The 23,846-nt window shown below is 44.5% G+C and overlaps 1 protein-coding gene and 1 long non-coding RNA gene across 3 annotated transcripts; both read left to right on the top strand.

Moving 5' to 3' along the window:
• The first annotated feature begins 348 nt into the window (after positions 1 to 348).
• LOC143270642 (uncharacterized) lies at positions 349 to 3,087 on the top strand. The gene is made up of 2 exons (XM_076561354.1): positions 349 to 1,439; positions 1,835 to 3,087. Exons 1-2 carry the CDS (start codon positions 655 to 657, stop codon positions 1,857 to 1,859), a joined length of 810 nt encoding a protein of 269 aa, XP_076417469.1. The 5' UTR covers positions 349 to 654; the 3' UTR covers positions 1,860 to 3,087.
• A 532-nt stretch (positions 3,088 to 3,619) lies between these two features.
• Positions 3,620 to 22,699, top strand: LOC143270643 (uncharacterized). 2 transcript variants are annotated; one of them, XR_013047879.1, is made up of 8 exons: positions 3,620 to 4,006; positions 4,769 to 4,861; positions 4,992 to 5,124; positions 15,697 to 15,840; positions 16,256 to 16,328; positions 17,762 to 17,833; positions 17,919 to 17,994; positions 18,171 to 22,699. It is a non-coding gene; the product is annotated as an uncharacterized LOC143270643 (long non-coding RNA). The 2 variants fall into 2 exon arrangements; XR_013047878.1 differs by lacking the exon at positions 3,620 to 4,006 and having other exon boundaries at positions 4,013 to 4,861.
• The last annotated feature ends 1,147 nt before the right edge of the window (positions 22,700 to 23,846 follow it).

Raw genomic sequence — 23,846 nt, 5'->3', positions numbered from 1 at the left:
GGGGAGGTGAAGCTGGCCTGTCACCTTCCCACACATACACGAGTGGCTGTCAAGGTCCTTGAGAAAAACACCAACAGTGTGGCTGACATCAGTACTGAAGTGAACATCCTTCAGTCTTTAGAACATAGGAACATCGTTCGATTTTTTGACATGATCGACACACTGACAACCGCTTATCTGATTATGGAGTATGTGGCAGGAGAAGACCTGGAGAGCTGCCTCGGGGCTCTGGGCTGTTTTAAGGAGGAGGAGGCTAGAGTGATTTTCCGGCAGGTGGTGTCAGCAGTTCACTTCCTCCACCAGAGACACATTGTACACCGTGATATCAAATTAGAAAACATCCTAGTTGATGCAGCAGGAAATGCAAAGCTTTGTGACTTTGGTATGGCAATTGAAATCACAGAGGGGCAGAAGTTGGAGGAGATCTGTGGCTCCTTGCTCTATTGGGCCCCAGAGATCTTGGCAAGAAAGCCCTATGATGGACTGGCAGGTGATATGTGGAGCTTGGGTATTGTTCTATATGTCTTAGTCACAGGGCACTTTCCATACATGGAAGAAACCCTTGAAGGTATGCACAGGGTCATTACCACCACAATGTGTCCCATTCCCTACCATCTGTCAAAACCCTGTAATTTCATCATTGCCTGACTACTCATGGTCCCTATCTGGTACCGATTCACAATCTGTCAGCTTGTGGAAACAGCATGGCTGGGCCCAATTCAAGAACATGTACTGCCTGCCACCAAAGAAATCCTGCCCAAGGTCGTGGAGACAATGTGCACCATCGGCTATACATGTGAGGAGATTGTTTCATCCCTAACTCACAGGCAAGAAGATAATCATGTAACAGCTACTTGCAACATTCTCAAATATCAGCTGAGTGGTGGTGACAGCCATCAGCAAGGGCAGATGCCCTGGTTAACCAACAGCCCTGCAGTTCCTGTTCACCTCCCTCTACCCTTGAAGAGAGCCAGTGAACCAGCATTTACAACCAGTACACATGCTGGGAAGGGTCACTTTAAGGAGGAGGGTGTGGAGGAAAGAGGCAAAAGATGTAGAAGCTACACCATGCCTCACAGATCCTCCTTCCTGGAGGTGCTGTCCTCTTCAGACAACACAGTCCCAGAAAGAGATGCTCTTATGGATGACGTCATCAACACTGCTGCAGAGGACATTGCAATCAACAGGAATTCTGTTGACCCCCTGCCTGGCAATCTCTCCTCCCCTGAATCAGTCTTGGATGAAACACCCACAGGATTTCTGAACCTGGGCTTCTGTGAAGAAGATTCATCCCAGGAGCCAGACATTCCCAGTGAGCAGCCCCAGGTGGCACCCACAACATCTAGATCCAGGCCATTCAGGGTCTGGAAGCTGGTGAGGAAGCAAATTTCCGATGCACTGGGAGCACTGTGCTGCTGCTGCTGCCTGGCCACCCCAAGGTGAGTCCTGAACCCTTGCATTAGGGGCCACAAGGAAAGAGAGGACAGTGGAGACCTATATGGAGAACAGTTGGTTGGGCCACACAGATGAATTCCTATGTTGTCTTTTCAATATGCCATTTTAATATCCTTATACCCACTCAGAAGGCCCAGAATTTGATATGTAGTACATTAGATGGCAAATTCACAGCTTCCTGTTCATGTAAAGTCCTGGAAGGTTGAGGCAAAAGCAGATTGCCTAAAATGGGGAAGACAGGGTGGGAAGGAAGGGAGGAGAGTTTTTCTAATGGGGTTAAAGGTTCAGAATGGAGGAATCAGGAAGGGAAATATAGCACAGAAATGTATCTGTCAAAGTCACTAATAGAAGTGCTTTCACGTTTCTTTCTGCTTTAAAGTGTGGAAACTGAAATGGCCCAATAGAATTCCAGACCTGGTGAGGAGTGACTGCCACAGAAGTGAGCCAGAACTCATCTCCAGTGTGCCAGCTCCCTCCAACCCAGGACACCAGGCTTCTGCCTTCATTCATCCTCCAGCTATTGGGTCTGAGCTGCCACTTTCAATCTCTTTCAGTTTAATCCAGCTTCAGAACTGTTTTGGGACAATTGGGGTTCATAAAGCACATGGACCCCTTGACCCTCTACCTTCCTAGCTTTGGTTGTTCTTGTAGGACCACTCACACTGCATGGAAAACAGCAGCCTCTACAACCAGGAAGGACTTTATACCAATCATGGCTGCTCATCATCTTGGTCACTTTAACTCCCCCCCCCCCCCAACTTACTCTGTGACTGCCTTTTGGACAAAACAGCAAGACCTGTGTAAATCCTCTGGAAAATGGAGGTGGGTGAAAGGAGATAAAGAGGACTAATTGGGGAACAATTTTGAGACAGGAATAGAGGACATGAGAGGTGGTGTAGAATACGGAATAGAGTCTGTTCTGAGGAACTTCCTGTCAACAAAGTAACATGAAGGAGATGTGTGTGCTGACCTGTGACAGGGGGCATGCACAGTCTAGAGCAAGAACAAACCTCCCTGAAGTGCAGACTGGGAGGGAGCTAGAAATAGCCAGCAATGAGGCGGAGAGGGCCTGCTTTGATGGTTCCTAGCATGTGTCAATGCACACAAGTAGGATGTTGTCTTGGAAATAACATCCTGTTCTTTCCTACAGAGCTGGGGGTATAGCAGGAGAAAAGTGCAGCACTATTGGTCAGTGGAGTCCCATCCTCCTCAGCGCTGAGTAAGCCTTGTCTGTTAAAGTCTCACTAAAAGAGGCACTTTCCTTATTCTTTTGGTTTTATTTGGGGAAAGTGAAATGCTCTACTTGAACTACAGTCTTGGTGTGGTGTAGTGCAACAGGAAGGATCCAGGCTGGAAATCTGTGTCCTGTGTGATGATTAGTTAGGGCTACAGGTTCCAGTATCCATCCTCCAGGTTAGGGTCTCAGCTGCCATCTTCCCCATCCTTCACCTCACTGCTGCCCCTGAACTGTGGCTGAACATCCCTGAGAGTCACATGTAGCATCGACCCAATGAATGTCTACATCCCTCATGGTTCCTGTGGGACCAGGGTTCCACGGCATCTAAATGGGCTGCCTCTGTCAACAGGACAGACTGGCACACAGGTCTCAGGCTTCCTTCATCTTTGATTCATTCATCACCTCCAAACTGCTTTCTGACTGTCTTTCAGAAGAACTGCAGGAATTGTAAATCCAGTTGGAGATGGGAGAATGGAGATAAGAGGAGGAACAGGGGAACGGAGGTGGAGAGGATGGAGAGGAAATGAGAGGACCCGTAGAGAGAGGGTGGAGTCTGTCCAGAGGAGCTTACCTGAAATGAGTCAGGAGAAAAGGGTGTTTTGCTGGGTCAGGGGTCTTGAAGAAGTGAGACCAGGAACAATATCTCAAACAGAGTGGAGTGTGACCATGGGTTTATTGCCAGCCATGAGGAGGAAAGACCCTGCTCTGATGGTTCCTGGCATATGTCAAGGTAGAGAACTATGAGGCTGCTTTGGAACGGGGCTTCCATTCTGGGCTACTGAAGAAGGGTCTGGCAGCAGAGAAGGGTGGCTCCATCATGCAGTGGAGTCCTCTGCCGCTCCTGTCTGACATGTCCTTTGGCAGATCTGATGATGTCTATGTCTTTGTCTCCATAGCCCCCTTCATCCAGGATTCCCTTGCTGTCTCCCACCTCCTGATCCAAGAAACTTGCATCATTTTCTAATCTCTTGGAGGGATTTATAACTGACATTACATTAACCTTGTTCTGCTCCAATGTGGGAAGGTAAGTAGGCCTTGCCAGGCCTGATCCTGGGTATTGCCTGTACAAGACCCCAACAAGGGACTTCTTTATGACCAATGCTCACCATTGAGGTCAGGCTTACAAGGAAACCTTGATCATCATGGAGTTCTTGATGACAGCCCCTGGTGCAGTGTGAAGCACTGGCTGAGGTGTAGTGTCTCAACTGTTTTCCAGGACACCTTCCAGTTAGGGAGCAGCTCACTGATTTGGCAAGGGGAAATGAACTCGACAGGGACTCCAGGTTCTAATCTGTGTGAATCATGCACCTGAAGGTAAGACTGAGTACAGTAAGTATCTGTGGTAGAAGATGAGTCTCTGAAGCCTGGTCTGGATGTGGTGAAAAGGATCCCATGAGGTGCCCTGTGCCAGCATCCCTGACACAGAGGGAAAGTTCTCATTGATTGCCAACTCAGACTGAGAGACTGCAGAGGTGTGACAATGGAGGAACCAGCTTCTCTGCTGTAGTTGGCCTCCAGCTCCATTCTGACCATCTGACCCTGGCCTGTTAGCAAACACTGATGAATTTTAAAGGCTTTGCCCAGATCTTCCCAGCAGGATGATGGCCAGGATGTGCTGTCACTGACTTCTAGAACCCTGACCATCTGATGAGTCCCAAGTGAAGCGAACAAGATCAGTCCATTTGTTCATGGAGAGAAATTTTCAGTTTGTGGGTATCACCTGGTGTCAGACTGTGTTTCTGCTGCATATCAGTGAAGGCAGGGTTGAGAAATGTTTGAGGATTCTGTTGAATTCTACAAATGAGATAGGAAAATTTTCTGAATCCTCATCTTATATTTTACTTTTTTTGAGACTGTATCTCATTATATAGCCCTTACTATTCTGACACTCTTTGTGTAGAACAAGCAACTCTCAACCTCACAGAGTATGACCCCTTTCTCTGCCTCCTGAGTGCTGGGGTTACAGATGTGGACTGCCATGCCTGGCTTCAAGTACTGTATGTATAGCATCAATAGTAAATTCCTCAAACATGTGAGGGAAAGGAGACAAGTTCTGTGCTTCTTTCATCCTGACAGGGTCAAGGATTGAACTGAAGGTACTGTCATCCAGGATGGATTACAAACAGCAGAAACATCCAAATCTAACCTATAAAATAGAGACACCTGGAGGTGAGAATTGCTGTCATGAATTCTTCTGGGGACTCAGGTCAGTGGGCTGGGGAAGGTATGCACTAGCTGATACATCCTTGGAAACAAGGCACAGAACATGCAAAGGCTACTCTCGAATCCTTTTTCACAGGATCCCCACCTGCAGTCCAGTCACAAATCCCATGACCTCAACCTGACCAACCAGGAGCGTCCAGATTGGCTACCTGGTCTGATTGATTGAGTTCTTTCCATTTGAGCCATGTGATCACAGCTGAGGACTCAAGGTGGGTCACTGAGACAGCTGGTGCCTGTCTTGGGATGTTGGAGGCAGGGCTTTCACTTTAAGGACACCAGTGACAGAGGCAGTACATGAAGCCACATATTCTAGATAGGAGTTTCCAGTTCTACTCATCTGACACCCAGATTCTGTCTGTTTGTCTGCTGACTTCCATGGCTACTCTTGCTCATGGGTCCCACAATGTTTTTGTTACTTGTGAAAACCACTTTGGGTTGGTTTTAGGCGACTGAAACTTGTTCATACTCCCTGGTTAATGGAGAGCCCAGGGCTGCAGATTTCTGGATTCTGAACCAACTAGGACTCTGTACACCCCACTCTACACAGTGTGTGATGGTGGAGGTGATCAGCTCCTCCCAAGAACATTGTGGACAATTCCAGATAGACCATTGTCCTATTCCATGTCCTGAGTGTTCTGTTGTTCATGTTCTGACCCCTATGACCTGCACATTTTGCATATGAAAGAAAACAGTGATCCTTGTTTTGGGACAAGCTTGTCACACACAACACAGTCATCCTCAGTTGTATCTTGTAGCAGTAGTGCCTGCACTACCATCACCTATACACCATGCCCAAGCAAGGGACTGTGGATCAAAAAACAGAGACAAGAGACAGCAGGTCATTCACCTCAGCAGAATGCCAAATGCCATTTATTGAAAGAGGGAGAAAACCTTAAATAAAGGCTTAAAGCACAATGGAGGAACCCTGGAGGGCAGAAGTTTGCAACCCATTGTTCTACATTCTTGCATCTAAGCTGTTTACACCAAATGCAGGATACACAAACAAAGAACCCTGTTGAGCATTCAGAAAGAAGGAAACTGACAGGGAATCAGTATAGGGAGGACATCAGCAAGCAAGGCAACAGCTACCCAAAATGGGGGGCCAGTGCTCTACAGGTCCCCCCTTTTAATAAAAAATGAGCTTTTGCCTTAGGTTGTGTGGGACATCAGCAGGTCACCTTACTCATCATGGAGACACCTGCCCAGGCCACACAGGTGCTCTGAGTTAGGTTGGTGAGTGCCCCCCAGGTATTACCTGTCTCTGAATACTCATTATCATATAGGCTCAACCATGTGTGAGCTACAGAGTTAATTGTTGCCAAAGATCTCAAAGCGGCGCTGGGCTTGCAATCTGTGCAACACAGAAAAGACCAACAGAAGTCCTAACCCACCCATAGCCAGTAGGCTAAAGGCAATTAAGTCATTCCCTTCCTAAACAAGCCTTACTGCAAATTGGAGTTCTGGTAAGATGGTATCCCAAAAGCAAGTGGAAGTTGAGTTTTATAAATTTTATAACTATTAAAGCCAATCAAAATGTATATAACTGTTGAATTAAATTTTTCATGCCCGATAGAAGGAAAGATTAATTAACTATGGTAGCTACTATTGCTGCCAGGGTTTCCATTGCGCTAGCTGTAGTAACCAATTATGAAATAGCAATCCCAGAAACAGTAGCAGCAGTGGCCACCACTGCTACAACAGCAACAACAGCAGCAGCAATGTCAAATTCTCTTCTGGAGCATGTGAGCATCATTTGTGTCTTACTGCCATGGTCCACTGGCATGGACACAGCTCCAGGAACACAAACCACCAAGGCCCATTTTTTTAATCCCAGCATGACTTAAGCTGGCAGCTCTACAAAAGAACAACTAAGAACCAAAAAGGAAAAACAGACAGCTCACAAGGAGCAGAACTAATGGTCTCATAATGGCTACCTTCAAGCTCACAAATTTTAAGGTATCTTTAAAGGAGGCTAGATGAATTTCAGGAGGCCAATAAATGTTGCACAGAGCCACTCCTTAAAAGGTAGGTACTACACCAGCTTGAAGAGAATTGTGAAAATGAAAAGGCTTAGCTGGCATGTTACTGTTGGAAGTCAATGACCTTCAGGGTTATCCTTAATCTCCAAGATGTCTGGGTGACATGTTTTCAAACATACTTGAAAAGGCAGTTACCATACATTACCGTCTGGAGAATCCAACCACATGGCTGCAGTTCCTTGGCTTACATTAATGCTTGCCAAGGCTGGCCATATTGGGCTCTCAATCCCCATTGGCATCAGACAGGGAGAGTTCTTCACAAAGGCCCAATCGGTCTCTACCATGTTGGGATTCAACAGCAGCCACAGGGCACACACAGCACTCAGGAACTCAAAAAGGAACCTCATTGTTCTGTGGAAAGACACAAACAGATCCCCGGCCCACAACAACACCTGATCAGGTCCCCTCAAGTGCCAGTAGAAAGATCCTTCCATTGCACCAGAGGATGATTTGTAACCAAAGCCCTCCAGTGCTTATCTACAGCAGATACTCCAGCAGAATCCACTGATAAAAAATATAAAATATATAAAACAAGGGAAAGAATAGAATGTGGAGAGGAGAGATGAGCCCCCAGCTCCCCATTTTTACTTTAGCAAAATATGTTTTTAAGGTACGTTGGCAGTGTTTTACTATAGCATTAAGGATTATAAGGAATACTAGTCTTATTAACAATAGAAAAATCTTGGCAGAATTTTGAAAATCCTGTACTACTGTAGGTGGGTGTAGCAGTAACGCCCGCATTACCGATACCCGTTCACCATGTCCGAGCGAAGGGCCGCGTATTAAAAATAGAGACAAGAGACAGCGAGTCATTCGCCACGGCTGAATGCCGAATGCCAAATGCCGAATGGCATTTATTGAAAGAGGGAAGAAACCTTAAATACAGGCTTACAACACAAATGGAGGATCCCCGGAGGGCAGAAGTTCGCTACCAATGGTCTACATTCTAGACCGAATGTTCTACATTCTTGCATCTAAGTTGTTTACACCAAATACAGGATGTAGGAACAAAGAACCTCCGGTAAGCTCCCTGGTGATCCTTAGGTGAGAAGGAGACCGGCAGGGAATCTGAATAGGGAGGACATCTGGTAAAGGTCAGAAAGCAAGGTGGCAGCCAATCACAGTCAGGGGCCAGGGCCCAAGGCTCCCACAGGTCCCCCCTTTTTATTAAATGAGCTTCTGACTTAGGTTGCGTGGGACGTCAGCAGACCACCTTACCCGTCATAGAGACACCTGCCCAGGCCACACAAGTGCTCTGTCTTAGGTTGATGGCCACCCCCAAGCATTACCCCATCTCTGAATACTCATTATCATACAGACTCAACCACGTGAGCTGTAGAGTGACTGCTGCCAAAGATCTCAAAGTGGCACTGGGCTTGCAATCTGTGCGACACAGAAAAGACCAACAGAAGTCCTAACCCACCCATAGCCAGGAGGCTAAAGGCAATTGAACCATTCCCTATTTAAACGAGCCTTACTGCAAATTGGAGTCCTGTAAGGTGATATCCCATAAGCAAATGGAACTTGAGTTTTATTTTTTACAACTTTCAAAGCCAATTTTAATGTGTAATAGTGGAATTAAATTTATCATGCCCAATAAGAAGATTAACTAACTGTGGTAGCTACTTTTGCTGCCAGGGTCTCCATTGTGCTAGCTGTAGTAACCAATTATGAAATAGCAATCCCAGAAACAATAGCAGCAGTGGCCACCACTGCTATAACAGCAACAACAGCAACAGCGATGTCAGAGTCTCTTCTGGAGCATGTGAGCATCATCTGTGTCTAGCTGCCATGGTCCACTGGCATGGACACAGCTCCAGGAACACGAACCACCAAGGCCCATTTTTCTTGATCCCAGTACTACTTAGGCTGGCAGGTCTGCAAGAGAACAACTGAGAAACATAAAGAAAACAAAAAACAAAAACAGCAAACAAGGAGCAAAACTAATGGTCTCAATAATGGCTACATTCAGGCTCCAAATTTTAAGGTATCTTCAAAAAGGCTAGATGAATTTTGGGTGGCCAATAAATGTTGCACAGAGCCATTCCTGAAAAGTAGGTACTACACCAGCTTGAGGGGGTTGCAAAATGCAAAAAAGGCTTCGCTGGCATGCTACTGTTAGCAAATGAAGTTCATTGACCTTCAGAGTTATCCTTAATCTCCAAGGTGTGATACATTCTCAACATTTTTGAAAAAAGTTACCATACATTACCTTCTGAAGAATCCAGCCACATGGCTACAGTTCCTAGGCTTACAATAATGTTTGCCAAGGCTGGCGGTATTGGGCTCTCAATCCCCATTGGCATCAGAAGGGGAGAGTTTTTTACGAAGGCCCAATAGGTCTCTGCCATGTTGGGATGCAGCAGCAGCCACAGGGCGCACACAGCGTTCAGGAACCCAAAGAGGAACTTCATTGTCCTGCGGAAAGACACAAACAGATCCCCGGGCCCACACCAACACCGGATCAGGTCCCCTCTAAGTGCCAGTAGAAAGATTTTTCCATCGCACCAGAGGATGATTTGCAACAGGAGCCCTCCAGTGCTTATCTGCAGCGGATACTCCAGCAGAATCCACCGATAAAAAATTTAAAATATATAAAACAAGGGAAAGAATAGAATGTGGAGAGGAGAGATGAGCCCCTAGCTCCCCCCTTTTTACTTTAGCAATATAAGTTTTTAAGGTACGATGGCAGCATTCTACTATAGCCTGCCCTTGAGGATTATAAGGAATACCAGTGTTATTAACAATAGAAAAATCTTGGCAGAATTTTGAAAATCCCGTACTACTGTAGGTGGGACCATTATCAGTCTTTATGCATTTTGGCACTTCCATGTAAGCAAAAGCATGAAGACAATGATTTTTTTATATCTTTAACCTTTTCCCCTGAATGGAAAGAAGCAAAAATTAGAGAAGAATATGTATCAATAGACACATGGACATATTGTAATTTTCCAAAGGAAGGCACATGTGTGACGTCCATCTGCCACAAATGATTAGGTAAAAGTCCTCGAGGATTAACTCCCAAATGAGGAACAGGTAAAAATTCCACACAAATAGGGCATGATTTAACTATCTGGATGGCTTGTTCCCAGGTTATGCCTGTATGATAACGGAGAGATCCAGCATTAAGATGATAACGTTGATGCAACTGAGTAGCCTTATCAAAGGCAGAACAGACTAATATGACAGCCATACGAGTAATGGCGTCAGCCCTCTGATTACCTTCACTTAGAGGTCCAGGCAATTGAGTATGAGCTCTAATATGGCCCACATAAAGGTTATGTGAGCAGGACCATATAAGTCCTTGTATTTGCAATAAGTATTCATGAATGGAAGAAATGGATGGTATGTAGGTTGTTGTTTCCAAAGGCATAATGGCATGTGCCACATATTGACTATTGGTATAAATATTTACACTCTCATCAGAAAACATCTGTAAAGCAAGCAACAGCGCTTGTATCTCTGCCACCTGGGCAGAAGTCCCCTGGACTTTTATTCTCTTTACGATGTTACCAGAAACCACCACAGCAAAACCACTTGAAGTGCCATCAGTAAATACCATGCGGGCCTGAGGAATAGGAGTCATTTGTACTATCTTGGGAAATATAACAGGATGCAATTTAAAAAATTGACACACATTATTGGAGGGGTAGTGAGTATCAAACCGACCCTGCATGGAGCATGTCAGTATGGCCCAATCATTATCATTAGCTTGCAACCATGCTACTTGAGACTGGGTGTATGGGGTCACCACAATATCTGGCTCCTTACCAAAAGTTTGAACACTGATCTTGATTCCCTTAAATATAATCTGAGCGACAGCCTGTGGATAAGGAGTGATGATTTTTGCTGGAGAAGCTGGGGAATGTACCCATAAAATAGCACCTGTTTGCCAAAACACTCCAGTAGGTGAATGAGTACGACGAAATATATTGGTTCAAATGTTTTTTTATTTTTCCCTCAGAGTGGGAATAATTCAATATTTAGGATCCCTTCGTGGGAAATGTTTTTCTGTTTTTCCCTTATAGTGGGAATAACTCGTTATTAGGTAGTCCCTTCATGGGAGTAGGAAGTTTAACCGTGAGTTTGTATGTGCGGGCACGTGCCCAGTGGCGGTGACAGACAAAGGTGTACACGAGATAGCCTGAAGCAGCAGGTGGACAGGTACGCACCGGTGGGAGGCAGAGCAGTGATGGAGTGCGGCCCAGTAGGACGAAAAAACTCAAGAGTTTTCAGCTATCCTGAAAACTCTACAACTGGAAGAAGTCTTTACATCCTCCATTACCACTGGGAAGAGGCTTCTCTCTTTCCTTCATCCTTCCTCTACAGAGCCCCAATCTTTAGGCCTAGTTTCAAAATTAAGCAAACAGACAGCAAAACTTTAAGCTCTGGGCTCACTTGCTGTTCAGCCAGCAGCAATGAGGCCTACCTGCTGATTCTTTGTAATTCAGATGCTGCAGCTCTGCACTTGCAGGACGAAAAAACTCAAGAGTTTTCAGCTATCCTGAAAACACATGGACATATTGTAGTTTTCCAAAGGAAGGCACATGTGTGACGTCCATCTGCCACACATGATTAGGTAAAAGTACTCAGGGATTAACTCCCAAATGAGGAACAGGTAAAAATTCAGCACAAAGAAGACATGATTTAACTATCTGGATGGCTTGTGTCCGGGTTATGCCTGTGTGATGACGAAGAGATCCAACATTAAGATAACATTGATGTAACTGAGTAGCCTTTTCAAAGGCAGAACAAATTAATGGGACAGCCATATGAGTAATGGCATTAGCCCTCTTATTACCTTATGTAGGCTGTTGTTTTTAAAGGCATAATGGCATGTGTCACATATGCTATCAGTATAAATATTTACATATTCATTAGAAAACATCTGTAAAGCAAGCAACAGTGCTTGTACCTCCGCCATCTGGGCAGAAGTGTCCTGGACTTTTCTTCTCTTTCCGATGTTGCCAGAAACTACCACAGCAAAACCACGTGAAGTGTCATCAGTAAATATCATATGGGCCTTAGGAATAGGAGTCATCTGTACTGTCTTGGAAAATATAACAGGATGCAATTTAAAAAATTGACACATCACTGGAGGGGTAGTGAGTATCAAACTGACCCTGAATGGAGCATGTCAATATGGCTTGTGACCATGATATTTGAGATTGAGTGTATGAGGTCAACATAATATCTCGCTCCTTACCAAAAGTTTGAACACTTATCTTGATTTTCTTAAATATAATCTGAGCAACAGCCTGAGGATAAGGAGTAGTGATTTTTACTGGAGAAGCTGGGGAATGTACCCATAGAATAGAAACTGTTTGTCAAAACACTCTAGTAGGTGAATGAGAAAAACAAAATATACGTAACCTTAATAATGATAGGGAAAGGATACCTGTGCCTTTTTTGGGGGCTCTTTGTAAATTAGTCAGGCTATGAACCTCTTGTAATTTTGAAAAGGCATCAAAAACAAGTTTTTTATCTTTAGCAGCCAATAAAATATCATCCATATAAATTAATCACTATTAAATATCAATGTTTAGGAATTGTCACAGGGTCAGGCTGTGGGGCGTTTACCCACCACCCCCACAGTTCCCCAGAGTTTTCTTGAGTGTGATCAGCAGGAAATATTAGATAGAAGGATTTATAGTGGAGAATTTTGCGGAGATAAACAGATAGAAAATAAAGGATAGCCTCGAGAGGGCCTGGAACCTATTCCAACGGGCCCCGACTGTCTCTGGCCCAGGGTTTTTATAGAGATGCCAAGGGGTGGAGCAAAAGACCTCCTCCCCCAGCACAGCCAAGTGCAGACCATCTCAGACACCTGCACTCAGGCCCGTGGTCCTGATCATCCTCTATGCGGACCTGCTTGGTAAAGCCACGAGGAACCCGAGAACGGGCTCCCACATCAGGCAAACCAGGCTGTGTTGCTTCCATGAGAAGCATGGTTTTATTACAGTTGTAACATCTTGTAATATTCTCTATTTTTTTGACTTTTTATAGAGGCCAGCTGGGATCTCAGTATTCTTGTGAAATTATAGATATACCCAGCACCAGAATCTAATAATCTTTTTATCTCAATTCCATATAATTTTATTTTTAATTTAGGCTGTTTATTATTGATAGCTGTTTGTCAAAATACCCTTTTTTGTATTGTTAAAGCCTCTAGTTTTAAATATAGATGCCATTTTGTATATAAAATATGAAAGCAATAATAATTGAGCAATTTTATCATCAGCTTTTATTTTTATGGTCCTTTTTACATATGTCAATTATAAAAGCATTAAATACAAACTTTATTGGATTTGAAGAGGTAACTTTAGGTAATACTCTCTTAGAGTATTTTCATAAAATCTTAAAAAGAGGATCCTTTCTTATTGATTTTAAGTAACACATTGGTGTAAGTAGTCAATTATTAACAATATGGACTAAACAATTTACCTGTATTTTATTTACTGGAAAAAATTTTGTAAACTCTTTATTAGTAAGAGATTTTTTATGGGTTTATCTTAGCAACAACATTATTTAATAATTTAACAACCCAATTCATTTTAGGTGTTATATTTTTATAGAACTTTTAAAAATTTCTAGAAAGCAACTTAACAGAGCCAAATTTTTAGTAATGATCAACAGACAAGAGCATACCTAGTATATAGTTAATTATGAATTCTGTTTTTTAGTTTATCTAACATAAGAATCAAACATTCATCCAAACATTTATTAGGACAATCAAAATAACAGAACATCCTTTATACAATGAATGATTAATATCCCTGAAAATTCAACAGCGTTGACTTTCCATTTCATGTCCTGACCGGAACCATTTTTTACCAGAAGTTGGGCCAGTTTGAACTTTTAGCACCTGTCCCTATTTGGGCCACAACTTGTTTGTCTGCCCATGAGTACATTTCCCTCGTGGGCCTCACCACCACACATGTCTTTATCCACTGCACAGGCCCGCACATGCGCACTCCCATTTAAACTTCCCCTACTCCCAGAATAATAATGAGTTATTCCCACCGTAAGGATAAAACAGAAAAACATTTCCTAAGAAAGGATCCTAAATATTGAATTATTCCCACTATGAGGGAAAAATTTAAAAAAAAATTAAACCAAATTTAAGCAACAGACAACAAAACTTCTAACTCAGGGCTCCCTTGCTTGTTCAGCCAGCAGCAGTGAGGCCCACCTGCCAACTCTTTGTCATTCGGATGCTGTGGCTCTGAACTGGCAGGCAAAAAGAGCTCAGAGTTTTAGCTTATCCTGAATTTTTTTAAATTGGAAAGAGCCCTTTCTTCCTGCATTACCATTGGGAAGAAGTTTTTTCCTTTCCTTCATCCTTTCTCTACAGGACCTCGAAATCTTTAGGCCTAGTTTCAAAATTTTCCCCCTTTTTACCAGGAAAATCCTTTTTTTTTTCTTTAATTAAAATTTTCTCCCTTTTCTAATGGGAAATTTCCTTTCCTTCCCTCTTCTCTATTGGGAAGATTTAAAATCTTTAGCTGTCCTGTCTTTACTGGTGGTGCCCTATTGCACCCATGACAATTTACCCTTACCTTCTATTTCTTTAAAATGCTGGCCAGCATCACTTTTGGGTGTCCATCTGCGACATCCCTTCTTTCTTGGATCTCGGTGGAACCTCCATTTGTAGCAGTAGCGCCCACACTACCACCACCTGTTCACCATGTCTGAGTGAGGGGCTGTGGATCAAAAAACAGAGACAAGAGACAGCAGGTCATTCGCCTCAGCAGAATGCCTAATGCAGTTTATTGAAAAAGGCAGGAAACCTTAAATACAGGCTTACAGAACTATGGAGGAACCCTGGAGGGCAGAAATTTGCTATCTAATATTCTCCATTCTTGCATCTAAGCTGTTTACACCAAATGCAGGTTACACAAAGAACCTCTGGTGAGCATTCAGGGAGAAGGAAACTGGCAGGGAATCAGCATAGGGAAGACATCTGTTCAAGGTCAAAAAACAAGACATGAGCTATATCTGTTTTCTGAAAAATGTCTAAATTTCATTCACTCTTGAGGAGGAGAATATGCTTTTTACCCTGTATGCTCTTCATTTATTTATTTCATCTATTTATTTACTTATCTCTCTACTGAGTTATTTATTCGTTTATGTATTCATTCTATGCCTTTTATATCAGTATCTTGATCACATTCACAATCCCATCTCTTCACACCTGTCCTTTACACTTACACCTGCCCAAATAAAACAAAATTTAAGAATAAAAAGGGAAAGTAAGATAAATTTTAAAAAGGAGAGACTTCACAGTTTCCTTTTGGAAGCTGCAGTGATCGAGTATGACAGAGTGAGTCACAGTCTTTACTTGTTAGTGTTCATGGCAGAGTCACTGGGCTGGTTCCAGGGCTCGGGTGTCTACTACACTACTTATGCATTTGGTACTGTCATCTGGACTTTGCAAATGGCACATTAACTTGTTTCACTGCATGGACATGCAAATTTAAAACTCTGACTTCAATGTCACCAGTGCCACAGTATAAATTCACTTCTAAATAAAGTGACATAGTTGAGCTGGAGCTGGAGAGCAAAAGATGAGAACCAGAGATTTTAGAAGCATCAGAAAAGAATTGGCTAAGGAGGAATTTTGAGAGGATGGAAGAGAAGAGGGGAGGACCCATGCGGAGAGGGATGCGCAGTAGCTTTGGCTTAAGTGCTGCATATTTCAAGGTCCCCTAAAGTCCCTTCACATGTTCTTCCTCTTTAAAGTGATGAACTCTCTACATCAGGAGACACAACGTGGTAACTTTCAGGTGTGGCCTGAGACAGCAGAAGTAGAAGCTCTGCAGGAAGTCCAGATGGCAGTGTGCCCACTTCCCCAGCATGAAGGGTCTGTGTCCAGCACAGGAGGAGGTAAGCCAGCTACCACAGGTTAATCTCCAGGAAACACTAGTTACCAAGATTCCATGCCTGGTGTTTCACAGCATCCTTCTCTGAGGGGGACTTGAGCCAATATCACGTGCAAGCTACCATTGAATGTGCAGACCCTGTGGACCAGTCTGCAGGGGAATAACTAGCAGTACTCATTAATCTGTCCACCCTTTAGGTTTCTGGACTTAGTGAAATGTTTCCCCACATGAGGGAATGAGAGCTCCTTCCTCTCCTTCCTCTCCCTCCTTCCCTACTGTTGTATTTGCAGCCTTCATTTATCTCTGTGTCCTGACCATCAGAAAAGACATAGCCCCACTGAATGCTGATCTAGTTTATGTGTTTGTGAAGGGGCCTTACTGTACGGAGTTTTATCAGAACCATATTTGTCTTCTAACAGGAAAGTGACAGCAAGCTGGAGGAAAATGGGTACCACTTTGGATGGAATGCTGGGACATTGCTCCTCTTTGGAAGTGAGTAGGCCTTCCCTAGTGTAGGGCACGGTGGTCAGAGGTGTGGTCAGCACTCTTAAAACTACTTTGTACCCAGGTCCCACTGGGTACAGTGGTCAGGCCTAGACAGCCTTGTTGACCATAGAGCTATGGCTTTCAGTTAGGCTGACTGCTTGCTTGTCCTGCTGGAATAATTGTCCACAGTGTTATCAGGTGCACCTGACAGGAAGACAGGGTCTCCATGCAGTGAAGGATGGCCACTCTGATGGGGATGCATGTCAAGGCTCACCTCTGGGAAGCACATGGCCTAAAGCATCACTGAGACCACTATAAAACAGCCTGTAGCAGGTGCTAAGTTTTTGGTTTCTTGTCTAAACTTGACTCTGGCTTAGGGGATAGGAAGAATGAGGCTGATCAGGCAGGCCTCCCTCAATTCCAAGAGTAGGTGGTCACTTAGCTTGTATTACAGAGGACAAGAGATAGATGGATGGATAGATAGATAGATAGATAGATAGATAGATAGATAGATAGATAGATAGATAGATAGATAGAAACAGCTGGGGCATGGCTACAGAGGGATATTGAGATAACTTGGTGTAGGTGGCACATCTCTCCCCTCTGATCCTAATACCATTGAGAAGTAACACTTTGAAACAAAGATGGTGAACATCTTCTCACACATTTATCTTGTGACATCCATTCTGTCACTGACCAGTGACTTAGTCTCTGTTGGGCTCCAGAGACTGGGGAATGGGGATGCACACAACCTAGCAAGGGAAAGCAGCCAAGAGACAATGACCCCCTTGCTCCTCAAGACAACAGCTTGTCTGTATGTCAGTGAGTGACCATTAAGGAATGTCTCACCCTGATGCACTTAACTGAAACCAGGGCCTGTGGAAGGGAGTCTTGGATACTGTGGCCAGGCATAGAATCTCTCAGGAGTCAGCACATGCGGAACAGAACTCCAAGCCCTTGTAATGATGGTCTCTAAGAATGTGATCCTTAAGAATCAGAGTTGGTGCCTAAGAAGCCAGGTGAGTTTAATGTAAACTTTTTATATCACTGGTCACTGCAGGGAGCATGTTGTGGCCTTTCGATAGTTACATGAGAGAAGTCACCTTATGATCAGGATCACACAATTAACACCCCCTTTCCCCCCCTGCTTGCCTCCTGGAGGCAGCAGGAACAGGTACAGACAATATATTCTTTTTGTACCTAGATCTTTTCACATGATACCACAAAGCTGATCAGTAATACTCACTTCCAAGTGGAATAAAGAGAGTCCAAGTGATGCTGGGTAGCTTGCACTTTTGGACAGTGGCTGACTGGTCGGGACTGTTTAAATTCCTCCCAGGTCATTGACACAGATAGGATGACTAGTGTGGTAAGAGCCTGGGTCTTGTAGTCTCAGAGGCCAACCTGAGACCTCTCATTGACATCCTTTCTTTCCTCAGATCTGCAGGTTCTGCTGGATATGTTCTGAGACAAAGCTCATCTTCATTGTATGTGCATCCTGTCTCATCCAGGCAAGTGTTCAGTGAGCTGGGTGCAGGAAACACAGCGTCTAGAAACAGACATGTTGGTAAAACTGCGTTTCCTTCTTGATCCTAGAGCCTGTTTATGGGACAGTAGCAGAGCAGCTAGGACAAACCAATCCCTGCAAACAGGGCTTCTCAAGGAGACCCCGGTGAGTTCTTCCACAGTAAGACACATGGGAAGAAACGGGTCATTATTGATGCCTCATTAGGTCCTGAATTCCATCAAAAATAAATCAGTTATTATCTGAAAGGCCATAGGTCTAGGGTGGTGAATGTATCTTTCTGCCAGCCTCATCCAATATCTAATATAAGGTTTTTCCTTTAGGTACCTGGCCATATCCTGAATCCTGGACCCTGAGAACTCCTGACCTGAGTATGTGTACACTGAGGAAAAAGAGCGCCTCTCCCCTCTCCTTCCTAGCAGAGTAGCATGTCATTGTCTGAGCTCCAGAGGAACTCAGAGGCTCCACACAGCAACAGGAGGACATTCTGTGGAGGAAGACGACATGGTTTCTCTTCCACCATCCAACTACAGACAACCACCCCAAATTACCAACAAGATCTGGGGAATCTACAAAAGCATCCCCTTGTGGAAGCCTCCCAGTGGGTACTTACTGTTGAATCCTGCCCAACTTAGACGCCTTTGCATTTTGATGGTTCAGAAAGTCACCTATATGTCTCTGTCTTCACACATAACAAACAAAACCTGCCTGTGCAGGTAAGAAATATCTCAGAAGAGCTTGGGAATTAAATGTGCTTCTCTTTCTAAATTCAAGACTGGATCTCCAGAGAAGGGCAGTACCCATAGACAACCTGTCCTAGGCCTCCACGAACATGAAGAGGCAGAACTTGAGGTCATACATTTGGCCCATTTCTCACTGGTTTAGACAAAAACAATTTACAAAGAAATACTGAAGTATTTCATTAGAATTCCAACGTAATTTCTATAAATTGGCATTCAGAATGCTTTGACCCTTGGAGGAGAGAAATCCAAGCAATATGAGCTCTCAGCTTCTACCAGTTGTTATTCTAAAGGTGGTAGATGTTTGCACTTCATCTATAGACTCAGCAAAATCCAGTCAGATGCTCAAACACAAGATGTAACAACCAACAGTTCCTAAACCTGGAAGACATGGCAGAGAACAGGAGAGATCCCTCCAGACCCCAATATTCTTCTTCCAGGACTTCCCACAAAGCCTAAGAGATCCATAAACACCTATATGGAAGTAATGGAGACTGGATATGTGGAACAGAACAGAAAGCTCAGAAACAGACCCATCGAAATCCTGGCAGCTGATTTTTTTCATAGTCACCCATGGAAATCAAAGCAGAGAGAATGGCTTGTCCACAATTGACTGCAGAAGAAGATTTAAAAACAAGCAATAAGGAACCAATTGTAAAAGTGAACACAGTCACTATTTTAATTGACCTCAAATACAAACACTATAATGCTCACATAAAGTTATAGAAGAGGACTACTAAGTCCCTGCCTTATGGAACAGAAGATAAGAAATAAGCCGGAGAAGATGAACTGTGGACTTGAGAGCCTTGATTCCACCAGCAATGAAAATACAGAAGCTGGAGCATGGCAGGAGCAGGACACTCCCCCAGGACATCTAGAGAGAGCCTGGCCCCTGGCACACACCAGCAGACAACAAATTCCTGACAGTGAACGTTGTGTGGCTAAGAGGAGGTGGAGGTGTAGTGTGTGCTGTGTGGTGTGACGAGGGCTGAAACCTATCACATCATGTGGGATGGAGATGAGCTGTCCAGCTGATCTGATAACAGCACTGTATTGATGGTCTAGTCAGCTGGGGAAAAAAGCAGGGCTGACATCTAGATACCCACATGTGTTACCCATGCCCCTCCCCTTGTTAACAACATACATACAGTGTCAGTGTAAGGACATGAAGGACGCCCCTCACCCACACTCACCACATAGGTCTCTAGGTATTAGGACTAGATAATCAACTCCCCTCTGCTGTCACCCACACAATGCTAGATTCTAGTCCAGGCTAGACATGCCTCCAACCACAATGTACTAAGACATGGGGAAAGGTATCAGGCCCTGTTGGACACTTGACCTCCTGACAAGGACACACAGTTACTGCTTGTTTCAAACACTCCTGGATTCTTCCTGCACTGACATACAATACCAGGTATAAAGCAGCACTGGACACTACAGCCATGCCACCTCACTTGAACTACCAGCTGTCAGGCCAGATAAACAATCCTGAAATCACACACACATACACACACACACACACACACACACACACACACACACACACACACACGCACACACACACACACACACATACACACACCCTCTAATACACTTCTAAGTATAAGGCCATGCATGACTTCCCACCAAACCACACATTGACTGCTAGGTATCAGGCATTGCTAAACAAACCCTCACACATACCTCACATGTATTCCTAGGTCTGGATCCAAAATGTAACCCACACAATTCTTTATTAACAGCTACTTATCATGCCATACAGGACACTCTCTTGCCACTGTACCCAAATACTCTGCTAGTATTTGTACCCAGTTGACACCCTAATATCACTGAAATTCCACATACACTGCTAGGGTTCATGTCCTCTTGAATATCACATCCAACCACTACAATCTACAATATTAGCATCAGGGCCCAAAGGATATCACATTTCATCAACCCATATATCCCTGTTGGATATCAGACCTGCTGGGCATTCCAAACTCCATGGCAACTCCTACCAGGCTAGCTGGAGGCCCTGGAATGCACACATCATCCTGCAGCCCTCACATGCACTGTCAGGTGTCAGGCTCTGCTGGCTCCCTCAATGCCTCACACATACTCGGAAGTGTCAAGCACACTTGGACATCACATTGCACACTGCCAACGTACTTCAAAATGTGATCAGACCTTGACGGACACCAGCTCAGCCATGAGCTGACACATACTCAGTAGGGATTGTGCAGAGCTTGACACCCCATTCTTCCACTGCTCCCCTCTGATGTAATACAATTAGCATCAAACATACTGGACACACCACCACCCCTGTGACCACACATCCACTCTAGGTACCAGGTCCAGTTTGACCTCATACCCCACATTAATCTACAGCCATCAGACCATGTGGGGAACATTCCCGCTGTCAGGTCTTGCACAATACCTAGCAATTAGCATTGACAGACCCCCTCCTTCTGCTGAAGACACACCCACACTGCTAGGCATCAGCTTCTACTGGACTTCTTCCTATGCTATACCATGTGCTGGGTCTCAGGCTCTACTGTTAGTTACTGGGCCACGCTGGACATTAACATCCTGTCTAAACCACAGTGCATATAAAGTGCTGTGTGTCAAGTTCACTTGATCACAAGCTTCATCACACACGACTTGCTAGGTACCAGACAATGTTGACACACACCCTTACCCCCTATATACACTACTGGCCCAGTGAACATTGGAATTTTAAATGCTCTTCTAGACACCTCCATCCCTGACATATCAAGTTTCTTGCTAACATACTCCTACTACCACTCTGTGCAGATTTCAATCATGTGTATTGAAGTATATTGTATGCATATACAATAATTGGCTTCAAGTCTTACCCAAAATAGCACCATTCTGCTGACAACATACACTACCAGACAGGAGCATGGGTCTAAGCACAGCTGAAAATTTGCAGGGCTATTGTGGCAGCAGGATGGATGTAGGAAGAGAAAATTATTAGATGAGGCCTGTTATCATGCACAATATCCGGGTTAGGACTGGGGAGTCCTGAGGATGTGATACACAGTAGGGCATCCAGGCCTCAGGCAGGTTTCCAGCAAAGCTTGAAACCAAGCAGTGTGTTTCAGGCTATAGTGGCAGGGATAGGAGTGTCCAGCCGGGCAGTGGTACATGGGTGGGTTTGGCAGCAGGACTAGGGGGCAGTAGCTAGCAAGGCCTGTTGTGTGGGCAACCCCTGATAGTGGGATGAGTCTCTGTGGGAGAAGAGGGGGATTCTCTGCAGTGTGTCTTATGAACACTATGGTGTATATTGGGTGGCAGCAGTTGGGAGCTGTCTTGATCCATTAGGACATGACACCTAGCAGTCTATGTAGGAAACCAGGGGGGTTTGTAGCCTTGTCTATTCAACAGTAATATATGTGGAACAGTGCTAAAGATGATGATGTTATAAGGAAAAGTGTGTGTGTGTGTGCGTGTGTGTGTGTGTGTGTGTGTGTGTGTGTGTGCATGCACACGTATGTTTGAACTTGTGGTGAGTGGTTAGAGAGTGTGCTGCATTGTCATGGAGATAGCTGTCTTAGAGAAAATGAGTCAGTGGCAAGGGAAATAGAACTCCAGTGTCAATATATTATTAATGAAGTTGATCAGAGGAAGTGTCTTCAAGACATGGACTTGAGAGATTTGGAAGAGTAAGGGTAGAAAACAAGAAATGTGTGGCTTGACGAATACAGGCCTCGGGGAAGAATTTGACTTTATTTTTACTGTACCAAGAAGTCAAGTTTTCTCTTTGCCAACAACACTAGGTATCATCGTCTCTAAGGTGTACCTACACTTAAAACCCACCCCCACATTGCTAGGTGTCAACTTCTACATTGAAAAATGTCTTCTACAGCAGGTGCCAAACACACATGCCTAGGCGTGAGGTCCAGTATGTTAACTGTCCATTAAAGAAAATGCTCCTCTCTGCCGGGCGGTGGTGGCGCATGCCTTTAATCCCAGCACTCGGGAGGCAGAGGCAGGCGGATCTCTGTGAGTTCGAGGCCAGCCTGGTCTACCAAGTGAGTTCCAGGAAAGGCGCAAAGCTACACAAAGAAACCCTGTCTCGGAAATAAAAAAAAAAAAAAAGAAAATGCTCCTCTCATACAGTTGGGGAGCTTGTCATCCACAAGATCAACAATACAATGGCTAAAGCCCCATGCACAGGGCTGGGTATCTTTTGTTTCTAAGAATCCCCTTACCTACAGCAGCAGAAGCCATAAACAGACACCCACATACTATGACACAAGTGTCAGGGGCCAGTATTTATCTCTTCCCATACAACCACATATACATACATGGTTAGGTCACATTCCTGATAGGAATCGCCTCAGCTACATCAGTGCAACACACCCAGAACTAGGCATCAGATACTGCCGGGCACCTCTTCCCCTACATCCAAAGGACCACACAGTTACACAGCGAGTTTTCTAGTACTGGTACCCCTCCCCTATAGTCAAATGCCTTGTACACAGCCACACACTCACAAACACACTCAGGCACACATGCTTGTATGATCCCATACAAGTGCTCATGCACTCTCATCTAGCTGTCATGTCAACAAGGTCTCCCCCATTCACCCAAAGCCCTATTTACACACAGCTGTCAAAGTGCTGCCCTTCTGGGTGTCCATCCCCTGCAGCCAAACACATACACAGAGACAGACAGAGAGACAGAGATAAAGAGACAGACAGAGAAACACAAAGTCCGAGGTCAGGTCCTGCTGTTCCCACTCCATAACAGACAAACCTGTCTACTCAGGGCTAGGTGTCAGGCCCTGATACCTTCCTCTTTTTCTATATTCATAGTGCAATATTCTTACACAGCTAGTTTACCAATATGCACCCCTCCCCTATAACCAAATGCTAGGTACACACTCACACACTCAGAAACACACTCAGGCATGCATGCTCCTATAAATGCCTTCACGAATTCAATACACTCTCAGTTAGCTATCAGGTCCTAGAAGATAGCCAACACACACCACATATACTTCTAGGTGTTAAGTCCTGTGAGGTAGAGGTATCAGCCACAAAAAATTAACCCCAAATACACCTCTAGGTGTTAGGTCCTGTGAGGTGTCCCACAAAGATCCAAAACCCTATTTACACACAGCCAACAAGGTGCTTATGCTGCTAGGTGTCCATTACTTACAGCCAATCTCTGTCTCTGTCTCTGTCTCTCTCTCTCCTCTCTCCATCTGTCTCTTTCTCTCCTGTTTCCCCCTCCATCCCCATCCCT

The sequence above is a fragment of the Peromyscus maniculatus genome, chromosome 23 (genome assembly GCF_049852395.1).
Source record: "Peromyscus maniculatus bairdii isolate BWxNUB_F1_BW_parent chromosome 23, HU_Pman_BW_mat_3.1, whole genome shotgun sequence".
Classification (NCBI taxonomy): domain Eukaryota; kingdom Metazoa; phylum Chordata; class Mammalia; order Rodentia; family Cricetidae; genus Peromyscus; species Peromyscus maniculatus.
Note: the sequence above shows the minus strand (reverse complement) of the source record. Positions and strands in the feature narration are given on the sequence as shown.